The sequence below is a fragment of the Sphaeramia orbicularis genome, chromosome 12, assembly GCF_902148855.1.
Source record: "Sphaeramia orbicularis chromosome 12, fSphaOr1.1, whole genome shotgun sequence".
In the NCBI taxonomy this organism is placed as follows: Eukaryota; Metazoa; Chordata; class Actinopteri; order Kurtiformes; family Apogonidae; genus Sphaeramia; species Sphaeramia orbicularis.
In genome coordinates, this window is record NC_043968.1 from 80,116,732 (window position 1) to 80,139,773 (window position 23,042).

The 23,042-nt window shown below is 36.5% G+C and overlaps 1 protein-coding gene across 1 annotated transcript in view; it reads right to left on the reverse strand.

The window, feature by feature from the left end:
* Window positions 1–21,728, reverse strand: part of LOC115429148 (collagen alpha-3(V) chain-like) — a 133,567-nt gene extending 111,839 nt beyond the window's left edge. Inside the window, exon 1 of the mRNA XM_030148396.1 lies at window positions 21,437–21,728. Coding sequence (XP_030004256.1) covers window positions 21,437–21,551 — 115 coding nt within the window. The 5' untranslated portion in view covers window positions 21,552–21,728. The remainder of the gene's footprint in view (window positions 1–21,436) is intronic.
* Window positions 21,729–23,042: the final 1,314 nt, after the last annotated feature.

A 23,042-nucleotide genomic window follows, 5' to 3' on the forward strand; every position in this document is an offset into this window, starting at 1 on the left:
TTCACCGTGAGGGAAGAGATTCAGGTAATGACAGACAGACTTACACATTCATGATACTGAGGATATGACTGAGGTTTGACAGATGTGATGAAAAACTGGTGACAAAAGTCTCCCACACCTTTAATTTATCTCAACATTACTTTTATTTTTTTTTATCCATGACTATGATTACCTCTGCCAGGAGGTATTGTGATCACTTTGCTTTGTGTGTTTGCGTGCATGCGTGTTTGTTTGTTAGCAAGGTAACTCAAAAAGTTATGGATGGATTTTCAGGAAATTTTCAGGAAATGTTGATACTGGTACAAGGAAGGAATGATTACATTTTGGTGGTGATTGGGGGGGGGGGGAGTGGGGTGGCAGATCTATCTTGGCGGAGGTCTCCGCTCTCTGAGTGTTTTTCTTGTTTTAAATGTTCTACCTCTAAATTTCTAAAATATTTTTTGTGCTGCGTGCTCCAAACCAAATTTTTCTCTTTATCTAACCTTTCTTGAGTAATTTATCATCATTTATTATAATATCAACTTATGTATTTTGCATTTATATATATATATATATATATATATATATATATATATATATATATATATATATATGTGTGTGTGTGTGTGTGTGTGTGTGTGTGTGTGTGTGTGTACATGCACTTTGTTTGAAGGGGATTTATATATTTTTGTACGTAATATCTGACTGTGAATACATTTAATGACGGTCCAGTACTTGGGGTGGGTGGGATGGGTGGGAGGGCAGGTGGATCAGAACTGGATACAATTGTTGTATGTGTCTTGTGCATTTGAAAACCGAAACTAAAAAAAAACAGACCTTGATCAAAATATCAGATATGTGTTGGATTTAGGACCACATATGAAAGTGGCCTGGGTGGGATTAGTGCTGTTCAAACTGTCTTTAACAGATCAGATACAGGTCACATATGGGCAAAAAAATCTGATTTGGGCCACATTTGGCTGCAGTCTGAATGTAGCCTTAGAAGGAAGTTTTCAATTCAGAGAGGAGGCATAAACTATTGACAAACTGTGGGAAAAATTAAACGCAAATAACCATTTTGTCCATCTCTTCTTCGTGGGTATGTTTGCTCCGTGCAGGGGCAACATAAGGTGAGATGCTACGTCTTCCATGGATCTAAACTTTGACTTCCAGGTTTGGTTCGGTGTCCGACAGACTCACAGCAACAACCTGAAGCCCAGGTGTCAAACATGTGGCCCAGGGGCCAAATCCGGCCCGCCAAAGGGTCCAGTCCGGCCCTTGCGATGAATTTGTGAAATGCAAAAATTACACTAAGATACTAACAATCCTTTTAGTTCAGGTTCCACATTCAGACCAATTCAGTTTCAAGTGGGTCAGACCAGTAAAATACTATCATAATAATATATAAATAATAAAAACTCCAAAGTTTTCTACTTGTAAATGTAAATATTTTCATGTAATTACACTAAAACAAAGAATAATTTCGCAAAAAATGTGAATAACCTGAACAAATATGAACAACCTGAAATGTCTTAGGAGAAGTAAGTACAATTTTAACAAGATTCTGCCTGTTACTAAATGTTCTGTGTGTTTGTAGATCCACTGTGATCTGTAAGTTATAATGTACTTGTGTAAATGATAAACTGAGGCAGAATATTGTTCAAATGACGCTTATTTTTTTCAGTTTGTTCATGTTATTCATATCTTTTGCAATGACAGTTTATTGATGCAAACCTTTTCATAATGTAAGTGTATTTTTTTTCGCTCTAAAACATGAATGAATGAATGAATGAATGAATGAATGAATGAATGAAATCTTTATTTTGAACATGTAGACAATGAAATAAAAACAAAAATCAACCAACAAAATATAAGTACTGGTACATAAATGATTGATTAGCAAAAAAAACACAAAAATAAATACATAAATAATAATAGTAATAATAATAATAATCATATAAAGAAAACAAAGGAAATGGAATTATACATGCTCAAAAAGGAGTAGGAAAAAGTAAAAACTTATGTACTTCTACCCCCAATTACTAAGATACAGAGAGAAGTTTGGAGTTGACATTATTTATATATTATTATGTTATTATTTTACTGGTTCGGCCCACTTCAGATCAAATTTAGCCGGATGTGGCTCCGGAACTAAAATGAGTTGGACACCCCTGATCTGAGGCATATTTACAGAAAATACTGGAAATATTAAAGGTTTACAGCCCGCTCTATGACATGAAGACTTCCTGGAGTCCCATTTGAAGTGCACTTGAAAAGAGCGCTGGGTCCTTCACGCAGTCAGAGCTGCACTGACGCTCTCACACACAGGGTCAAAGGTCAACCAGTCATTTCCACTTCTGAAGCCGGTGAGTCAGCGGCCGAGCAGATAGACGACGCACACACCTCTGAACATCACACAACTGTTCCCCGCAGCTGAGATAGTGATCTGCTGGGGTCAGAGGTCACAGGAGGCTGCTCTCCTTCTACAGGACTCACATATCTGCTGTAACAGGATCAACTGTGGATTTAATAAGACGACTGGAAACAGAGCTGCCACTCAAACCTGGGCAGTAAACCCCCTAGTGGACGTGGACGGTACTGCAGCAACAGAATGAACTGAGGAGCAAAAAGCTGCTGACATAAATAAATAAATAAATAAATAAATAAATAAATAAATAAATAAATAAATAAATAAATAAATAAAAATCCTGTGTCCTCTTTATTACCCCTAGCCATAAGTCACTCTTTTCCAAACGGGAATTCACAGTGCTGGAGGAATTGCAGCTGCCACACTGCACATCATTTCCACATATTCTGGGAATGTCCCAAAAATTAACCATTATTGGAAAGAAATACATAAAGCCATTTTAAAACCATGTGTTTGGGATACATTTCTCCAGAGGTCAAAAACATAAACAGATTCTTATTCAGCATATTATCAGCTGCAGGAAAAAAGGCAATAACTAAACGATGGATGACACAAGAAGAACAGACAAATAATTGTATAGACATAACCATGGGAATTTATAGGATGGAAAGAATAACTTTCACTGTAAATTTGAAGATTTGTTTGTGCAACACTGGGAGGGATGGGTGAGATATGTGAAGCCTTTGAGATCTGATTTTGCTGAGATGAATGCATGAATATGAACCCAAAATCCTCTGCAGGAAATATGTTTTTGTGTGTTTATTTATCTTTATTTCTACATTAATTCTTTACTTTGAGATCCTGTATGGACTATGAAGAGCTGCTGTAAATGTTTTTGTTTTGGGGTTTTTTTACACCCACTCTCTGGATGTGTATAGTTTGTGTATTTGTTTGTTTTTTCAATGTATGAAAAAAATCTGAATTCTTGCAATAAAAAGAGAATTAAAAAAATAAATAAATCCTGTGTCCTTGCCCTGTGGTCTGGATCAAGCCACACAAACAGACTCTTAAACTCTTTTGTTCCCCTGGTCATAAGATTACACAACACTGTCGAGTCAAAGAATGGGAAACAATAACAGTGATAACACCACTACAGACCTCTGCACTAACTACTGTTTTTGTAAAGCTCTAATTTATGCACATATAGATTGTATCACAGATTGTCCTTTCCCCTCAATGGGCCCCGTATTTTAGTATTATCTGAACTGATATATTAAGACGGCTTATTAGGGCCGCATAAGAAAATAAAAACACTTGTCACTATGAGAATAAAGTCGTTATTTAATGAGAATAAAGTCGTAGTTTTAAAAAACTCACTATGTAACGAGAATAAGGTCGTTAATTCACAAGAATAAAGTTGTAGTTTTACAAAACTCATTATTTAATGAGAATAAAGTTGTCAACTAACGACAATAAAGTCATTATTTAATGAGAATAAAGTTGTAGTTTTAAAAAACTCAGTTAACTAGAAAAAAGTCGTTAATTAATGAGAACAAAGTCGTTAATTAATGAGAATAAAGTCGTACTTTTATGAGATTAAAGTCGGAATATTTTCAAAATTCAACAGATTCCGGTTTTACAGCAAAGGCAACAAGCAAAGCAGCAACTTCCCCTTCTGTTGGACTCCAAAACTCACAGTATGAATCCTCACAGTTTGTTCAGAAACACAAACCCTCTCTGTACAGTTCTGTGGTGTTTCCACTGATAGTCCTACAGCTGAACACTTCAATTTCTCCTCCACAAAAGCGGCAATTTGCTACAAATCAGTTCAGTTCTTACAACAAAACAAACCCAAATGTGTGCAAACTCTCTTCCAAGTCCTTAGACCAATGATAATGTGTTGATTGGAGAATAGACTCAGTATTTGGCCTTTGTGCGTAAACCCCAAATAAAAGTAGAACTTCACAAAATGTTACAGGTTCTGCATTATTCGATGAGTGGGTATGACTTTATTCTCGTTAAATAATGACTTTATTCTTGTAGTGACCAGGTTTTTTTTATTTCTTATGTGGCCCTAATACACCATCGTACTATATTAATTGGTAGCCTAAGTTGGTTTTTTTCTAGTTTTCTGTATATTTTACCTTAGATGAACAAATAGGGGTGTGTATTGGCAAGAATCTGGTGTTGAGATACAAATCACAATACTAGGATCACGATACGATATATCACGATATATCATGGTACCAATAAAAAGGCAATTTTTTTTGTTTGTTTCTTCTTTAAAAATGATTATTTCTTGGAAGAATTGAATTACACCAGAAATCTGCACAAATACTAAACACATTTTTATTTGATCGCAACAGGATCTAATTTTATATCACAAAATGTTCCTGTGTTCAAACTTACATTATGTTTTACAGACATTACAGTTTAAGATCAAATGTTCATATTCTATTCATTCATAACTAACACCATAACATTATTTTTGTGTGATCCCAACAAAGGAAATAACATTATTTAACAAGAATGTGAAATAATAATAAATTAAAAAAAAGAACTTCCACAGCATCTGCATTTGAATAAATACCTAAAAACATCGATACAGTACTTTTAATATCGATACAGTATTATGAAATGAAATATTGCAATATATCGAAGAACTGATATTTTCTAACACCCCTAGTAATGACCCCTCCTTGACCCTGCTCCTACACCCCTGTTGCCCTGCTGCCCCCGTGGCCATGCACTGACCCCGAAACACCTGGAAAATGTAGGTCAACACTGCCGTCCAAATTTGACCTTGAAAATGAAGGACGCCCAAAGAACTTCACTAGATGCACCTAAACACCGACCATGAAGGAGATGAGAGGATTTACTGAAGAGTAATTATGTCCACGCTGATGGAGGATGGCTGAGGGGTAAAAAAAAAAACACAACCCTGAAGAGGCAGCAGTTGGAATAGAACTATGGAAGGTACAACTGAGATGAAATGCTGTCTGGTCTGAGTGCATTAGTGCTTTGCAGGTGCAAGTTGGAGCTTGTTTCATTGAGAATTTAAAAGGAGGGACAAAGACGCAATTTTTCAGAGGTGCAAGGATGACGGAGGTGTTGGGTATCACTGGGGGTTATAAGGATGGACAAGTATGTGGTATATGTATGTGTATGTATAGGTATGTGTGTATGAATATATATTTACATATATGTGTTATTGTATTATGTGTTCATGTAAATCATATTATATTTGTTCATAATAATATAAAGCCAGAAAACAAATTATTTAATAAGTATCAGACATATTATAGTATATAGTAGAGATATGCTTAGACTAGGAAGGTTATTATTATTAATTATATAAGGAGAAGGGGTGGGAGTTTATAAGTTGTACTTCTTCTAACCCCTTTTAGAATATGTATTATATGTCTTATGTTTAAGTGTTTTGTTATTTATTTTATTATATTATATGTTATATTCCTAAAAGTCCATTTTCATTCATTGTTTTCAAGTGGACACTTATTTTCATGCTTATTGTATATCACTTTTTCTTCAGTTTTGATATAATAAACTTTGAGCTTTGATAAACATCTACATGATCAGCAAAAAAAAAAAAAAAACATGTAAAATGTCTGATTTTTACTAAAAAAACAAAAAACAAAAACAAAAACAAATGCTGAGTATAATATTGTAATAAATTGTGATACATTGCTTAAAAAAGGTAAAAAAAAAAAAAAAAAAAAATCATTTGGAAGTCACCAAATAAATAGTTCTCAGTCTTTAAGGGTTATTTAAGGGTTTTTGTTGTGTATCCCAGAGCCCTGATAGACAAAGAAACACCTGAATTCAACGTGTCCCAATACTTTTGTCCACATAGTGTCTATTGATTAAAGTTTAACCACATGTTTTCTGTTTGACCAAAAGTGCTTTTTCATTCATTGTTTTCAATTGGACACTTGTCTTATTTTAAATCACTTTTCCTACAGTTTTGATATAATAAACTTTGATAAACATCGACATGATCAGTAAAAAAAAATATATATAAAATGCCTGATTTTTACCAAAAAAAAAAAATGCTGAGCATAATATTATAATAAATAGTGATAAATTGCTTTAAAAAGTTACAAAGAAAAATTTACTTGGAAGTCACCCAATAAATAGTTCTAGGTCTTTAAGGGTTATTTAAGGGTTATTGTTTTGTATCCCAGACCACTGTTAGAAAAGAAACACCTGAATTCAACATGTCCCAATACTTTTGTCCATATATGATAAGTCATTTTAGTTTGGTTCAGGTAAAAGTTCCCAGGTTCAGTCCCATGAATGCGTGGACAGTCGACTGTAATCTGACTTCATATCTGTACATGTTCCTCTGAACCCAAACCCACGATGACCCTGCGTTGATTCATGTCAGATGGGATTAAAGTTGTGCAGAGATGGAGACTTAAAAGCCGGCGGTTCCACAATGACACCTTTGTCGAACAGATAAATCAGAGCGGAGGAATTTTGGCCTGAACGTCATCGTGTAAATGAACGCAATTCATCAAACATCAAACCTGGGCCAAGAGGAATGTTTCATATGGATGTGATTCATTGCAGTCAGAGAAGGTTCAAGTATGAAGGTGAGTGACTTTAGGCAGAAGACCTCAGAGGGGGATCCCAGAACCCTGACGGACCACGTCACAGGTTCAGCTATGACAGATGGACTTCACTGTTCTGGACTACAACTATTTACACCAGGACTATTTTCATATAAAACACAGGTGTCAAACTCATTTTAGTTCAGGGGCCACATCCAGCCTAATCTGATCTAAAGTGGGCCGGACCAGTGAAATAATATAAACAATAGGATAAGAACTTTTGAGTGAAAAAAGTAAACTCCATAAAATAAAAAATACACTTAAATATGCTTAAATATCCTACAATACATGCAAAAATACACTTAAAATTCCGTAATTAAAATGTTTACACCTACGAATTGTACTTGAACATAACATAAACAAATATGAACAACCTGAAAATTCTTTAGTAAAATAAGTGCAATGTTAACAATACTACGCCTTAGTTTATCATTTATACACGTGAATCACAACTTAGAGATCACATTGGATCTACAAATACACCAAACATTAAATAACAGGCAGAATATTATTACAATTCCACATACTTCTTTTAAGACATTTCAGATTTTCACTTTTTTTTTTTGTAAAAGACTAGTCTGTAAATGTGAACCTTTTTGAGTAATTTTACATTTTTTACACTAAAACAGAGACAAATTTACAGTTTTCATTATTTCTAGTTTATTATGATAGTATTTTACTGTTCTGATCTACTTCAGAATTAATTGACCTAAAATTATTTTAACATCCTTGATTGTTAATATTTTCAGTGTAATTTTTGTATTTCACAAATTCATCCCAGGGGCCGGAGTGGACCCTTTGGCGAGCCGAATTTGGCCCCTGGGCCGCATGTTTGACACCCCTGATATAAAACCTCACTTTAGTAAAAAAAAAAAAAAAACAAGCCCATGACTTTATCACATATAGTCAGTCTGGGCAGTGAAATGAGAATTATTCTAAGTTTGAAACATTTGAGACTGATTTCATGAAATCGTGTTGCATGTCACACCAGTTCTTACGACATCTGGCGTGACATACCTACACATTTTCAGCCTTTTGCGTGTTATTCAACGCCATTTGATTGTGTGTCAAAAAGCTTATAATGCATGCAGATAACACGCCAATTAAAAGTGGCGTGTAAATTTACTCCATTTCATGATTTCATGTACATTTTTGTTATGATAATCGATCAATGCAATCACTTTCACCTTATTTTTTAGACAGAAAGACAGACAGACAGACAGATAGATAGAACGATAGATAGAACAATAGAACCATAGATAGAAGAATAGATAGATAGAACAATAGAACGATAGAACGATAGATAGAACGATAGATAGAACGATAGATAGAACGATAGAACGATAGAACGATAGATAGATAGATAGATAGATAGATAGATAGATAGATAGATAGATAGATAGATAGATAGATAGATAGATAGATAGATAGATAGATAGATAGATAAAAAACAATAAAAAAAACTACAAAATAATCAATAAATTTGAAAAAATAAGCAAAAAAATCTACTAAAATACAGTAAAAAAAGGATCAAACAAGCAACAAAATGAACACAAGTGAATAAGAAAATTTACAAAATAATAAATAACATAGAAAATAGCCAAAAAAAGAACAAAATAAATAAATATAATCTCAAGTGGATCATGAAAACGTGAAAGTATCTGTTAAAAAAATGTGAACAACCTGAAATGTATTAAGAAAAATAAGTGCAATTTTACCAAGATTCTGCCTCAGTTTACCATTTACACATGTGCATTACAACTTACAGATCACAGTGGATCTACAAATACACAAAACATTTAATAACAGACAGAATATTGATAAAAAATACACTTAATTCTCTTGAAACATTTCAGGTTGTTTATATTTGTTCAGGTTATTCACATTTTTTTGTGAAAGAATAGTTCATAAATGTAAATATTTTCATAATTTAATGTTATTTTTTTGGCACTAAAACAGAAAAAATTGGAGTTCTCATTATTTATATGTTATTATGATAATATTTTACTTGAGATCATATTGGTCTGAACCTGAACTAAAACCAGTTTGACACCATTAATATCTTCAGTGTAATTTTTCCATTTCATAAATTCATCCTTCGGGCTCGACTGGACCCTTTGGTGGTCCTGGGTTTTGGCCCATGGGTGGGCCACACCTCTGGTCTTTCATGTTCATATTTGTTCAGGTTTTTCCATGTTTTTTGTGAAAGGATAGTTTTTATATGTGTAAATTTTCATGTAATTTTACTTTTTTTGCACTAAAACAAACAGAAACATTTGTAGTTTTTATTATTTATAGGTTTTTATAATCATATTTTACTGGTTGGATCAACTTGAGATCATACTGGTCTGAATGTGGAACCAGTTGGAAACATTTCAGTTTGTTCATATTTGTTCAGGTTATTCAGTTTTTTGTTAAAAGGATAGTTACCTCCGCCAAGGAGGTTATGTTTTTGCCAGGGTTTGTTTGTTTGTTTGTCTGTCTGTCTATCTGTTTGTCTGTCCGTTAGTGTGCAACATAACTCAAAAAGTTATGGACAGATTTGGATGAAATTTTCAGGGTTTGTTGGAAATGGGATAAGGAAGAAATGATTAAATTTTGGTGGTGATCGGGGGTGGGGGGGCCCACGGGGGGGGGGGCCACTGATCAGCCTTGGCGGAGGTCTGCGCTCTCCGAGTCCTTCTAGTTTGTAAATATAAACATTTTCATGTAATTTTACTTTTTTACACTAAAACAAAGACAAAAAATTGGAGTTGTCATTATTTATAGGTTATGATAGTATGTCACTGGTCTGACTCACTTCAGATTATATTGGTCTGAAGGTGGAACCTGAACTAAAATGACTGTAACATACTTTATTGTTAATGTCTTCAGTGTAATTTTTGCATTTCACAAATCCATCCCTGGGCCGGATTGGACCCTTTGACTGGCCTTTTTTGGCCCATGGGCCGTATGTTTGACACCCCTGTTCTAACATTAGATGCTCCCCCACACCTACATCCTGATGTTATTCTATCACAGTTTAGTTTAACGTGTTCATTATGGAGTAAATATTTGTTCATCAGGCCAAATCTGTAAACATTCCCCTTCAGTCGACACATAAAGAACATTTAACCACAAGTAAACATTATTATCAACACATAAAAACACTGTGGTGATGAATGCCATACACTTCCTCTGTTAGAAGAACTGATGTTCAGGTGTTGATGAGCTCTTAAATGAGATCAGAATCAGGAAACGCTTTAGTATCTGCAAAAACCTGACAACCATTCACAAGACCATTACACCCTCAGTGTTACACAAACACACAAGCATCCGGTGAAAGCAACAACAAATAAAACCAGTGTCCCTGTATGTTAGCGTCATGTTCTATCCAGAATCAATACAAAGCTGAAAGTGTGAGGTTGTCAGGTTCTGTTCTGTGTTCCAGTCCTGTGGTTCTGACACAAGAGATCAATCTAACTATAGAAGTGGGCGGGACTTTCACTGGAGGAGAACTCAACTAATTCAATCAAAGTCCATTTATGACTTCTATCAATGATCAATAGGAACTACAGGGTGTCCCATAAGTCTCCATACACAGGAAAAATAAACGTTTCTTGACATAAACCATTTTTATTTATATAATATACTCTATATGACTGCCATTTTGTCAGGAACACATTTCAATGCGTGTCCTCCACTGCTGAAGAACTATAAAGAAGAAATATAAAGAAATACATGTTAGAACCCTATGTATTATGTCTCCTATGTATGGAGACTTATGGGACACCCTGTATATTGATATATGGAATAGGGCTGTGTATCGGCAAGAATCCCTGTCATTCTTAATCAGTTTACCGAAGCAGACCACGCCCCTGCACATGGAGCGAATCGCTGGTAACATCATTGAAAAATGAGCAACGGACAAGATAAAAAAATCACCGAAAATGAAGAGTTGGTGCGAAAAAACAAAAGCAATGTCAGTTATCCTGAATTATTTTGGCTACAAGAAGGATGAAACTGAAACATTTGTTTTGTGTCGACAGTGTCTTACACCTGTCACCACAACGAGAGGAAACACAACTAATTTGTTTGACTATTTACGTCGGTGCCACACAGCTGTTATATCAGTGTTGTTCAACCTTGGGGTCGGGACCCCACATGGGGTCGCCTGAAATTTCTAGTAATTGATAAAAATAACAATAAAAACTTACAAATAAAAAATATATGGTGAGTTGAGAGAGACAATCACAATCCATAACAGACATGACAAACTGTGAGTGTGAAACTGAAGCACTGTGGTTCTGTTTATCTGTCAAATGTTCATTGTGGTCAGTTTCAGATGCTGCAGCTCTTTCATAATTCATAGTTTGAGTTCTTGTTTGTTCAGTATTAATTGTCAGCCTTGTAAATCCAAGCTGGACTGACTGTACATATCCTGACCAAGGAAAGTGCTATTCTCCCTTTGTGCAGTAATCTACACCTGGATTTACTGCCTCCGTCCAGAATAATATACATTACAGGGTGGGGAAGCAAAATTTACAATGAACATTTAGTTGTTTTTTCTCAGCAGGCACTACGTCAATTGTTTTGAAACCAAACACATACTGATGTCACAATCATACCTAACACTATTATCCATACCTTTTCAGAAACTTTTGTCCATATGAGTAATCAGGAAAGCAAACGTCAAAGAGTGTGTGATTTGCTGAATGCACTCGTCACACCAAAGGAGATTTCAAAAATAGTTGGAGTGTCCATAAAGACTGTTTATAATGGAAAGACGAGAATGACTATGAGCAAAACTATTATGAGAAAGTCTGGAAGATACTATTAAAGAAGAATGGGAGAAGTTGTCGCCCGAATATTTGAGGAACACTTGCGCAAGTTTCAGGAAGCGTGTGAAGGCAGTTATTGAGAAAGAAGGAGGACACATAGAATAAAAACATTTTCTATTATGTACATTTTCTTGTGGCAAATAAATTCTCATGACTTTCAATAAACTAATTGGTCATACACTGTCTTTCAATCCCTGCCTCAAAATATTGTAAATTTTGCTTCCCCACCCTGTATATAAACTAAATGTCCTCTAAAATTAACATTTATTTGCAACACAGTATTGCAAACTATTTCATGGTCAAAAACAAATGAATTTTACCAAAAAAAACAAAAAAAAAAGCTACATTTTAAATGTCTGGAGTCACCAGAAATTTGTGATGTTAAAATGGGGTCACGAGGAAAAAAAGGCTGGAAACCACTGTATTATATCCCCCTTAGGATTTTTTCATATTATAATATATATATTGCAGGGTTAAAAAACAAAACAAAAACACAATGTCAGTTGCAACCCTATTATAGACATTATCTGCAGGATGGTACATAAACAATTTGAAATGAATCCGACCAGTAGTTTCAGAGAAGAAGACTGTTGAAATCTACACATTGGTGACCTTGAGTTTGACCCTTCAAGGTCACTCAAGGTCAAAGGTCATGGACCCAAATGAAAGTCCATATATGACTTCCTATCAGTGATCAATAGTAGCTATATTGATATCTGTAACTATTTACATGTTACAAACCATTAAAATATGGACCATTGTTTCAGGGAGGGCACAATTTTTTTATTTCATTATACATTTTATTCTATTTAATTTATTTATTTATTGCTACACTCTAATTAGAGTGCTCTTTCATTAGCTGTTTTTGTGTGCATGCATATACTGTATGTGTGTAAACGTGTGTCTATATACATAAATGTTTATACTTGGAGAAAAAAAGGAAGTTAAATTGTAATTCTGTGATTGGAAGTGTCCTATTTTTCTTCAGTAAAAATATTGGGTAAAAAAAATGAACCATTATAAGTAGGCCTGTAATGATACACAAAATTTTCGGTTCGGTACGTTTTCGGTTTTCAAAGCCACGGTTTGTTTTTTTTTCAGTTTGGTACGTGAAGAAAGAAAACCCCTGAAAATGTCTATTAATGCATTTATGAATTTTTTAACATTTTTCCCCCAATTTTTGGAGACAATAGAATATAGAAAAACAGGAATAACATAATTCTGCTGCTACAAATCAAATAGAAAATAAAATAAATTATTAATCTTACTAAATGTATTTTAAACATTAGTATTGCACTTCTCCCTGAAAGGTAGTTTCGAACAAACAAGAAAAATCTAATCACAGTTCTGTCAGTTCACATTCTGCATAAAAATAACAAAAAAATTCCACATGAAGTGCAACATTAACAAGAGGGTAAGCTGGTATTCTGTTGAAACAAACTGAAGAGAAACTTTGACAACACAATGAACCAAATTATTTATTTTAGGACAGAAAACAAACTGTTTAGGACACTGTGTGTATTTGTGTGTGTCTGTGCACGGGGGATTTTTTTTTTTTTTTTTTTTTTGTCGGAGCCGGGGGTGTGCAGTTATACACCTGGGGGTGCGGTCCATAACTAACGTAATGAACGCTGTCGTGAAACAAAAGTGAAACTTTACATACTTTCAACGTTGTATTTATTCCTTTATTATACAGTGTGTGTGACAGACAGACAGACAGACAGACAGACAGAGCTAGTATAAGTGTGTTCGAACTACTGTAGTTCCTTGAGGCCAAACAACGTCCGTCTTATTAACGTCTCTTTCCTCGTTGTTGTCTTTCACCTGAACCTGAACTGATCCAAACTGGACTGGACTGATGGTGGAGGGTCTTCAGTCTCTTCCTTCCAGGTTCACATCATATCTGTTGGTTTTTTTTTTAACCTTATATCAGCTGCTATTTCATATTTTGGGTCAATGTGTACTCCTTTATTAAGTCCATGTGAAACTTGCGCGGATTCAAAGTTCCACATCGAACGACGTCTTTTGTTCCTTTTTCTTTTTCTCATCATACTGTGCTGTTTCGGTACAGCTGTGTACCGAACCGAACAGGTGTGTACCGAAACGGTTCAGTTCAGTATGTGTACTGTTACAGGCCTAATTATAAGTATAGACACATTTCTAATAGGGTCAGAACACAGTAATGTCCCGTCAGACTGTGAACTTTGCCATTTCAACATTTATTTCAGTATAAAGTAGCTCCTTGTTTTGGATAATCCCTTATGGTTCAACTAAAGTAAAAATGAATTTACAAGTAAAAATGTGGGTCATTTAACAACACTAATCTGTCAAATTGTCTCTAAAATGTCCTGTCAGAGAGATTTCAAATACCGTGTTCTGACCCAATAGGTGAAAAAAATCTGTCAAAACATTAAAAATCTAAATTTCTCAAACCACTGAACTGACACAGATGTAGCTCTGGGTCTTTAAGGGTTAAACTGAAGCCACCTGGTAAAAATGAAAGCACTCGCTGTGATTCAATAACAGTTGTGACGTCTGGCGTCAGCTTCCACATGTGTTTCATACCAACTGAAGGTGTTTGGTGTCATCGTCATGTCTGCAAACATCTTTAAAGCCATAGACACGAACACTCATGTTAATTTGTCATCTCAGTTGAAGCTCATTTCACAGCCAGACAACAACGACAACAGCCCCGTGGGTTTATTCAACTGAGGCCAAGTCAGTAGAGCACTGAACAGCCCAGGCACTGGGGTAGGGTTTAACCAAGGGCTGTCACACAGAAGTATCCACAGGCAGTCTGGACCTTCCAACAGAACATGACCTCTGCCCCAAAATAAAGTACGTCTAAGTGTAATACCCATGATGGCCACTAGAGGCTGATCCAAAAACCCCTGACAACTTAACTGAAAACAGTAATGTCGCATTTCCATCATTCTTATCAGTTAAAACTAGGGGTTTAACGGTACAGAAAAAATTCGGTTCGGTACATTTTTGGTACAGGGGTCTGCGGTTCGATACATTTTTGATACATTTTTGGTACAAGGGTCTTCGGTTCGATACGTTTTCAGTACAAGGGTCTTTGGTTTGATACATTTTTGATACATTTTCAGTACAAGGGTCTTCGGTTTGATACATTTTTGATACATTTTCAGTACAGGGGTCTTCGGTTTGATACATTTTTGATACATTTTTGATACAGGGGTCTTCGGTTTGATACATTTTTGATACAGGGGTCTTCGGTTTGATACATTTTTGATACAGGGGTCTTCGGTTTGATACATTTTTGATACATTTTTGGTACAGGGGTCTTCGGTTCGATACATTTTTGATACATTTTAAGTACAGGGGTCTTCAGTTCAGTACATTTTCGGTACAGGGGTCTTTGGTTTGATACATTTTTGAGACATTTTTGCTACAGGGGTCTTTGGTTTGATACATTTTTGGTACAGGGGTCTTCGGTTCGATACGTTTTCAGTACAAGGGTCTTTGGTTTGATACATTTTTGAGACATTTTTGCTACAGGGGTCTTCAGTTCAATACATTTTTGATACGGTTTTGGTACAGGGGTCTTCAGTTCAATACATTTTTGATACGGTTTTGGTACAGGGGTCTTCAGTTCAATACATTTTTGATACGGTTTTGGTACAGGGGTCTTCAGTTTGATACATTTTTGATACATTTTCAGTACAGGGGTCTTTGGTTCGATATATTTTTGATACATTTTTGGTACAGGGGTCTTCAGTTTGATACATTTTTGATACATTTTTGGTACAGGGGTCTTCAGTTTGATACATTTTTGATACATTTTCGGTACAGGGGTCTTCGGTTCGATACATTTTTGATACATTTTCAGTACAGGGGTCTTCAGTTCAATACATTTTCGGTACAGGGGTCTTTGGTTTGATACATTTTTGCTACAGGGGTCTTTGGTTTGATACATTTTTGGTACAGGGGTCTTCGGTTCCATACGTTTTCAGTACAAGGGTCTTTGGTTTGATACATTTTTGATACGTTTTCAGTACAAGGGTCTTTGGTTTGATACATTTTTGAGACATTTTTGCTACAGGGGTCTTCAGTTCAATACATTTTTGATACGGTTTTGGTACAGGGGTCTTCAGTTTGATACATTTTTGATACATTTTCAGTACAGGGGTCTTTGGTTCGATATATTTTTGATACATTTTTGGTACAGGGGTCTTCAGTTCGATACATTTTTGATACATTTTCGGTACAGGGGTCTTTGGTTCGATACATTTTTGATACATTTTTGGTACAGGGGTCTTCAGTTTGATACATTTTTGATACATTTTTGGTACAGGGGTCTTCAGTTTGATACATTTTTGATACATTTTCGGTACAGGGGTTTTCGGTTCGATACATTTTTGATACATTTTCAGTACAGGGGTCTTCAGTTCAATACATTTTCGGTACAGGGGTCTTTGGTTTGATACATTTTTGCTACAGGGGTCTTCGGTTCGATACGTTTTCAGTACAAGGGTCTTTGGTTTGATACATTTTTGATACGTTTTCAGTACAAGGGTCTTTGGTTTGATACATTTTTGAGACATTTTTGCTACAGGGGTCTTCAGTTCAATACATTTTTGATACGGTTTTGGTACAGGGGTCTTCAGTTTGATACATTTTTGATACATTTTCAGTACAGGGGTCTTTGGTTCGATATATTTTTGATACATTTTTGGTACAGGGGTCTTCAGTTTGATACATTTTTGATACATTTTTGGTACAGGGGTCTTCAGTTTGATACATTTTTGATACATTTTCGGTACAGGGGTCTTCGGTTCGATACATTTTTGATACATTTTCAGTACAGGGGTCTTCAGTTCAATACATTTTCGGTACAGGGGTCTTTGGTTTGATACATTTTTGCTACAGGGGTCTTTGGTTTGATACATTTTTGGTACAGGGGTCTTCGGTTCCATACGTTTTCAGTACAAGGGTCTTTGGTTTGATACATTTTTGATACGTTTTCAGTACAAGGGTCTTTGGTTTGATACATTTTTGAGACATTTTTGCTACAGGGGTCTTCAGTTCGATACATTTTTGATACGGTTTTGGTACAGGGGTCTTCAGTTCAATACATTTTTGATACGGTTTTGGTACAGGGGTCTTCAGTTTGATACATTTTTGATACATTTTCAGTACAGGGGTCTTTGGTTCGATATATTTTTGATACATTTTTGGTACAGGGGTCTTCAGTTCGATACATTTTTGATACATTTTCGGTACAGGGGTCTTTGGTTCGATACATTTTTGATACATTTTTGGTACAGGGGTCTTCAGTTTGATACATTTTTGATACATTTTTGGTACAGGGGTCTTCAGTTTGATACATTTTTGATACATTTTCGGTACAGGGGTCTTCGGTTCGATACATTTTTGATACATTTTTGGTACAGGGGTCTTCAGTTTGATACATTTTTGATACATTTTTGGTACAGGGGTCTTCAGTTTGATACATTTTTGATACATTTTCGGTACAGGGGTCTTCAGTTCAATACATTTTTGATACGGTTTTGGTACAGGGGTCTTCGGTTCGATACATTTTTGATACATTTTCAGTACAGGGGTCTTCAGTTCAATACATTTTTGATACGGTTTTGGTACAGGGGTCTTCGGTTCGATACATTTTTGATACATTTTCAGTACAGGGGTCTTCAGTTCAATACATTTTTGATACATTTTCGGTACAGGGGTCTTTGGTTCGATACATTTTCGGTACAGGGGTCTTCAGTTTGACACATTTCTGATACATTTGATCCTTGATACATTAGTTTTTGACAAAGACAAAACCAGAGATAATTTTATCCATAATTTTTATCTGTTTTAGTTAGTTTTGTAAACACACAATACAGTTTCAGCTCGTTATCGTTTTTTTTTTTTCTTTTAATTATAGTTTTTATTTATTTCAGTTAACAAAAATGCTTTTGCAATTCCATTTTTCGTCATTTCGTTAGTTTTCGTTAACAATAATAACCTTGGTGGACAAACAATAAATACAAGAGCAGCAGGAGCAGATTCTATAAATAAATGACATATTGACGTGAACGCACGGACGAGGAGGCTGAAACATTCCTTAAATTAACACAACAGTCCAAATATAAACACCACATTTTCATGTTGCGTAACAGTGAAGCCATATCATTAAGTTTGCAGCTCAAAAACACATTAAAGCGTGGAGCTGGTTCTTTAATGAGGAGCCCCAGCTTTATGAGCAGACCTGTTGATTGATCAAATATTAACAGTCTGATGCATAAATGCTGTAAACAGACTGTGTTTTCCATTGAAAAGTCTATTTAATACAGTCAAACGTGTCATTAAATACCGCAGCCCGGTCGTAAAAAGCCTTTTCGCATCTTTACTGTTTATGTTTGGTTTTGGCAGCAGCTTGTAAAGGACTGTTTGTGTTGGTACAGTCCAACGCAGATTTAATGGGACTGAGGCTGAAGGGCAGACTGAGCACGAGTGGAAGGGTTTCATCTGGACGCCGACGGCTCCCGGCAGCAAATCCTGTAACGATCTGCAGCTGATGATATGAGACTCATAAATCAACCTGCTGACGGGGCCGGGCGTCCGACAGCTTCCACAGGTGAGAGAGCTGGAACGGGTTTTTGGAAGAACAACGCCGAAAAAAAATCTAAGGCCCAGTTTACACGACAACATGCTCGGATGAAAAATGTTTGATCAGATGTGCCTTTAGTTTAGACGGTAATGGGGTTTTTGGGGGGATGAAAATGTACCAAAAAAAGTACAATGGGACTTTGAGTTGGAACATCGTGACTTCTTTGCGTACCTTCAGATTAGAGATCACTATCAAAAGGAGATAAGACGCAACCTGATATGAACTGCGTACAGATAACGCGCCACTTTTAATTGGTGTTATCTGTGCATATTATAAGCTTTCAGCATGTATATATACGCCACGTAAAATAGCACGCCATTTGCACGATTAGCAGCTAGTGCGGTTAGGTTTAGGGTTAGGGTTAGCGATTAGCGCACTTAGTGGTTAGGGTTAGGTTTAGGGTCAAGTTTAGGTTTAGTAATTAGTGCGATTAGTAGTTAGGGTTAGGGTTAGGGTCAGGTTTAGGGTTAGCGATTACCACGATTAGCAGCTAGCGCGATTAGCGGTTAGGGTTAGGTTTAGGGTCAAGTTTTGGGGTTAGCAATTAGCGCGATTAGTAGTTAGGGTTAGGATTAGGGTTAGGTTTAGGATCAGGTTTAGGGTTAGCGATTAACGTGATTAGCAGCTAGCATGATTAGTGGTTAGGGTTAGGGTCAAGTTTAGGGTTAGCAATTAGCGCGATTAATAGTTAGGGTTAGGATTAGGGTTAGGTTTAGGGTCAGGTTTAGGGTTAGCAATTATTGAGATTAGCGGCTAGCGCGATTATTGGTTAGGGTTAGGTTTTGGGTCAGGATTAGGGTTAGCTATTAGCGAGATTAGTAAAATTAGCAAGATTAGCGACTAGCATGATTAGCTGTTAGGGCTAGGGCTAGGGTTAGGTTTAGGGTCAGGATTAGGGTTAGCAATTAGCGAGATTAGTGAGATTAGCAAGATTAGCAAGATTAGCGGCTAGCACGATTAGTGGTTAGGGTTAGGTTTAGGGTTAGATTTTGGGTCAGGATTAGGGTTAGCAATTAGCAAGATTACTGAGATTAGTAAGATTAGCGGCTAGCATGATTAGCGGTTAGGGTTAGGGCTAGGATTAGGTTTAGGGTCAGGTTTAGGGTTAGCAATTAGGGAGATTAGCCGCTAGAGCGATTAGCGGTTAGGATTGGGTTTAGGGCTATGGTTAGGTTTAGGGTTAGTGATTAGCAGCTAGCGCATTGGCATACCATCAAATGGCGTTAAATAACACGCGAAAGGATGAAAATGCATACGTATAGCATGCCAAAGGAATAAACTGGCGTCACATACAATGCGATTTCATGACATCACTTTGTAAGACCAGACCTCCCAGGTGTTAAAAAAACAGATGACTGACATTGTGGCTAAAGCGTGAAAGAACAACAAAGAAAAAGTGATACCCAAACTGTATCAGGGATTGGTGTCAAACAAAAAAAAACTTCTGAAAATGGTGTTAAAGAGGACCCCCCCCAGCCTAAAAAATTGGAGACACATTAAGGAAGAAATTCACAACATGGAGAGACTTTCATATATGGCAAGACTACAGCAAGCCACATGTGAAGATGGATGGAAAAAGTGGACAATATACAGGACGACAACTCACACTATGTTCTACATATCTGTGTTGTAGAATCTCAAAAATAAAACAATAAAATTAAAAAATTAAAAAAAAGAAAATGCAAAAAAGTGAAACCACCTTCCAGAGTCAAAATCTTAAAAACGCTCCACTCTCACATCACCGTCTAAAGCAGGCCTGTCCAGTCCTGGTCCTCCTGCATGTTTCAGATGGATTCCTCTTCCAACACACCTGATTCTAATAATACACCTATCATCAAGCTCTGCAGAAGCCTGAGAACCACTGTCAGGTGTACAGGAAGAAGGGAAGAGTACAGATGTTTTTTAGTTTTATTTTATAGTTTATTCGTTTGTTTTTTTTTTTGTCTCTTCTTTTGACCATGTCACTATCAGACACGTCACCAATGTGGAAAAGAAGCCAAAACACAGAGAAAAGCTGCATTTTTTTTTTTTTAACTGACTGTCTTGATTGGAAACAGCATGATACACTTTATTTTTTCAATTTATGTAGTTTAATGGAATGTTCTTTACACTAGAGTGTTTTTTTTTTTTTTTTGCATTTCTGGGTCTAAAAAGGATAAAGGAGAATGATGGACAGACATTTTTTTATTCTTCCCATTGTATAGTTGTTATTTAGCCTTATTTTAAAGTTTATTCATTTATTTGTGGTCTCTTCTTTTGACCATGTCACTGTTAGACACTTCATTCATGTGTTAAAGAAGCCAAAACACAGAGAAAAACTTCTTTTTGTTAAAAAAAATGACTGTCTTGACTGGAAACAGCATGATACACTTTATATTTTTTCAATTTATGCATTTTATGGTTTTTTTTTTGTTTTTTTTTTTCATTTCTGGCTCCAATGAGGATAAAGAAGAGTCATGGACAGACACTTTTTTTTTTTTATTCCTGCCACAGTACAGTTGTTTTGTCGCCTTATTTTACAGTTTATTCATTTATTTGCGTTCTCTTCTTTTGACCATGTCACTATCAGACACTTCATCCACGTGTTAAAGAAGCCAAAACACAGAGAAAAACTTTTTTTTTTTTTTTTTTAAATGAGTGTCTTGACTGGAAACACCATGATACACTTTTTATTTTTTCAATTTATGTATTTTATGTTTTTCTTTATTTTTGCATTTCTGGGTCTAATGAGGATAAAGAAGAGTCATGGACAGACACTTTTTTTTTTTAAATTCCTGCCACAGTACAGTTGTTTTTTCGCCTTATTTTACAGTTTATTCATATATTTGTGTTCTCTTCTTTTGACCATGTCACTATCAGACACTTCATTCATGTGTTAAAGAAGCCAAAACACAGAGAAAAACTTTTTTTTTTTAACACTTGTCTTGGTGTTATTCAGACTAAACTGGAGTAAACCTGGAGTCTTTCCGTGCCCCGGCAGGTGCTGGTCCACTCTTACCTGGCTGGAGCATCCCTGAACCGGACTCTCCTCCTCCGTCGTCCCCCGGTGCTTCCTCTGGTCTCGCGGACGCGGCGCTGGTCGCGAGGAGCCCTAAGAGCCACAGTGTCCACATGACGGCGCGCGTGGAGCTCAAACACGCAGAGTGTGGACGGAGTCAGTGTTGGAAGAGTGTACACCCAGACTGAAGGACACGCATAGTGGAGCAGCCTCCTCCTCCTCTTCTTCTTCTGTGGTTTCAGACTCTACTTATCCTCATGTCTTCTCCTCCTCGTGCGCGTCGCAGCTGATCCTCTCCTCCCGCAGGCGTCACGAGGAGCATATTAAAAACCACGCCCACTTATTCTAATTTGGGCCAAGTTTTTTTTTTTTTTTTTTAATTGAACAATGAACAGTTGAACAGTATATATGCTCCTGAGACCCAGGAAATAGAAAAAGTTTTGGATTTTCTTTTTTTAAATTCATTAAATAATTGCCTTGATTGGAAACTGATGGGAAACGACATGATGACACAGGTACACGATAGAAACAGATAGATAGATAGATAGATAGATAGATAGATAGATAGATAGATAGATAGATAGATAGATAGATAGATAGATAGATAGATAGATAGATTCCAGTGTTCAGCAGCTTTACATACAGCAGAAGAAGACAAAAACAAACAGACCCAAACACAACAGTGGGTTAGTACCAGGCTGACATTAGGGTTTGTATATAAACTGTAAAAGACACTAAAGAACTACCTCTGAAAGAGCCTCTGTACAGTACTGTAAATACAGACTTCTGGTTGGATTTAAACATTTTAGGGCATTGATATAAAGTGAAACATTAATATAAAGTGAAAAAGTGATGTAAGTGATCTACGGTGGTTTGAAAAGTAGGTGTGTTCCACCTACATAAGGTGCTTGGATATTTTAAAGTCTCATTGGATCAGTCCTAATGTGGACCCAGACCCCCCCCTGACCACTCAGTGGTCAGATGTCCAGTCTGATGTCCAGGGGCTGACAGTTCCTGAGCCTGTTAGAGGTCAGGTCACAGACAGCAGCTGCAGCTGGACACACTCCTCTGCCTGCTGGTCACTGTCCTGTGCACTGGACGCTGGGCTGTCCAGGATGGACCCGGTCTGCTCCAGGATGGACCCGGTCTCGGTCTGCTCCAGGATGGACCCGGTCTGCTCCAGGATGGACCCGGTCTGCTCCAGGATGGACCCGGTCTGCTCCAGGATGGACCCGGTCTGCTCCAGGGTCCTTCTGTCTGCCGCTGACACCAGGGACACTAGCTCTGGTCCCACCACTGGGCCAGCTGTGCTCACCAGTCTGTCCAGTCGTGCAGTGTCCCTTTTTCTAATGCTGCCCCCCCAACAGACAGCAGCATAAAAGAGAACACTGGACACCACCGACTGGAAAAACACCAGCAGCACTTTCTGGCACATGTTGAAGGACCCGAGTCTCCTCAGGAAGTACAGACGAGTACAGACTGTCAAATTATATATATATATATATATATATATATATATATATATATATATATATATATATATATATATACTTTTTTTTCCCAGTGGACATTTTATTTAATTTTTTTAAGTAAAGCTGTGAAACTC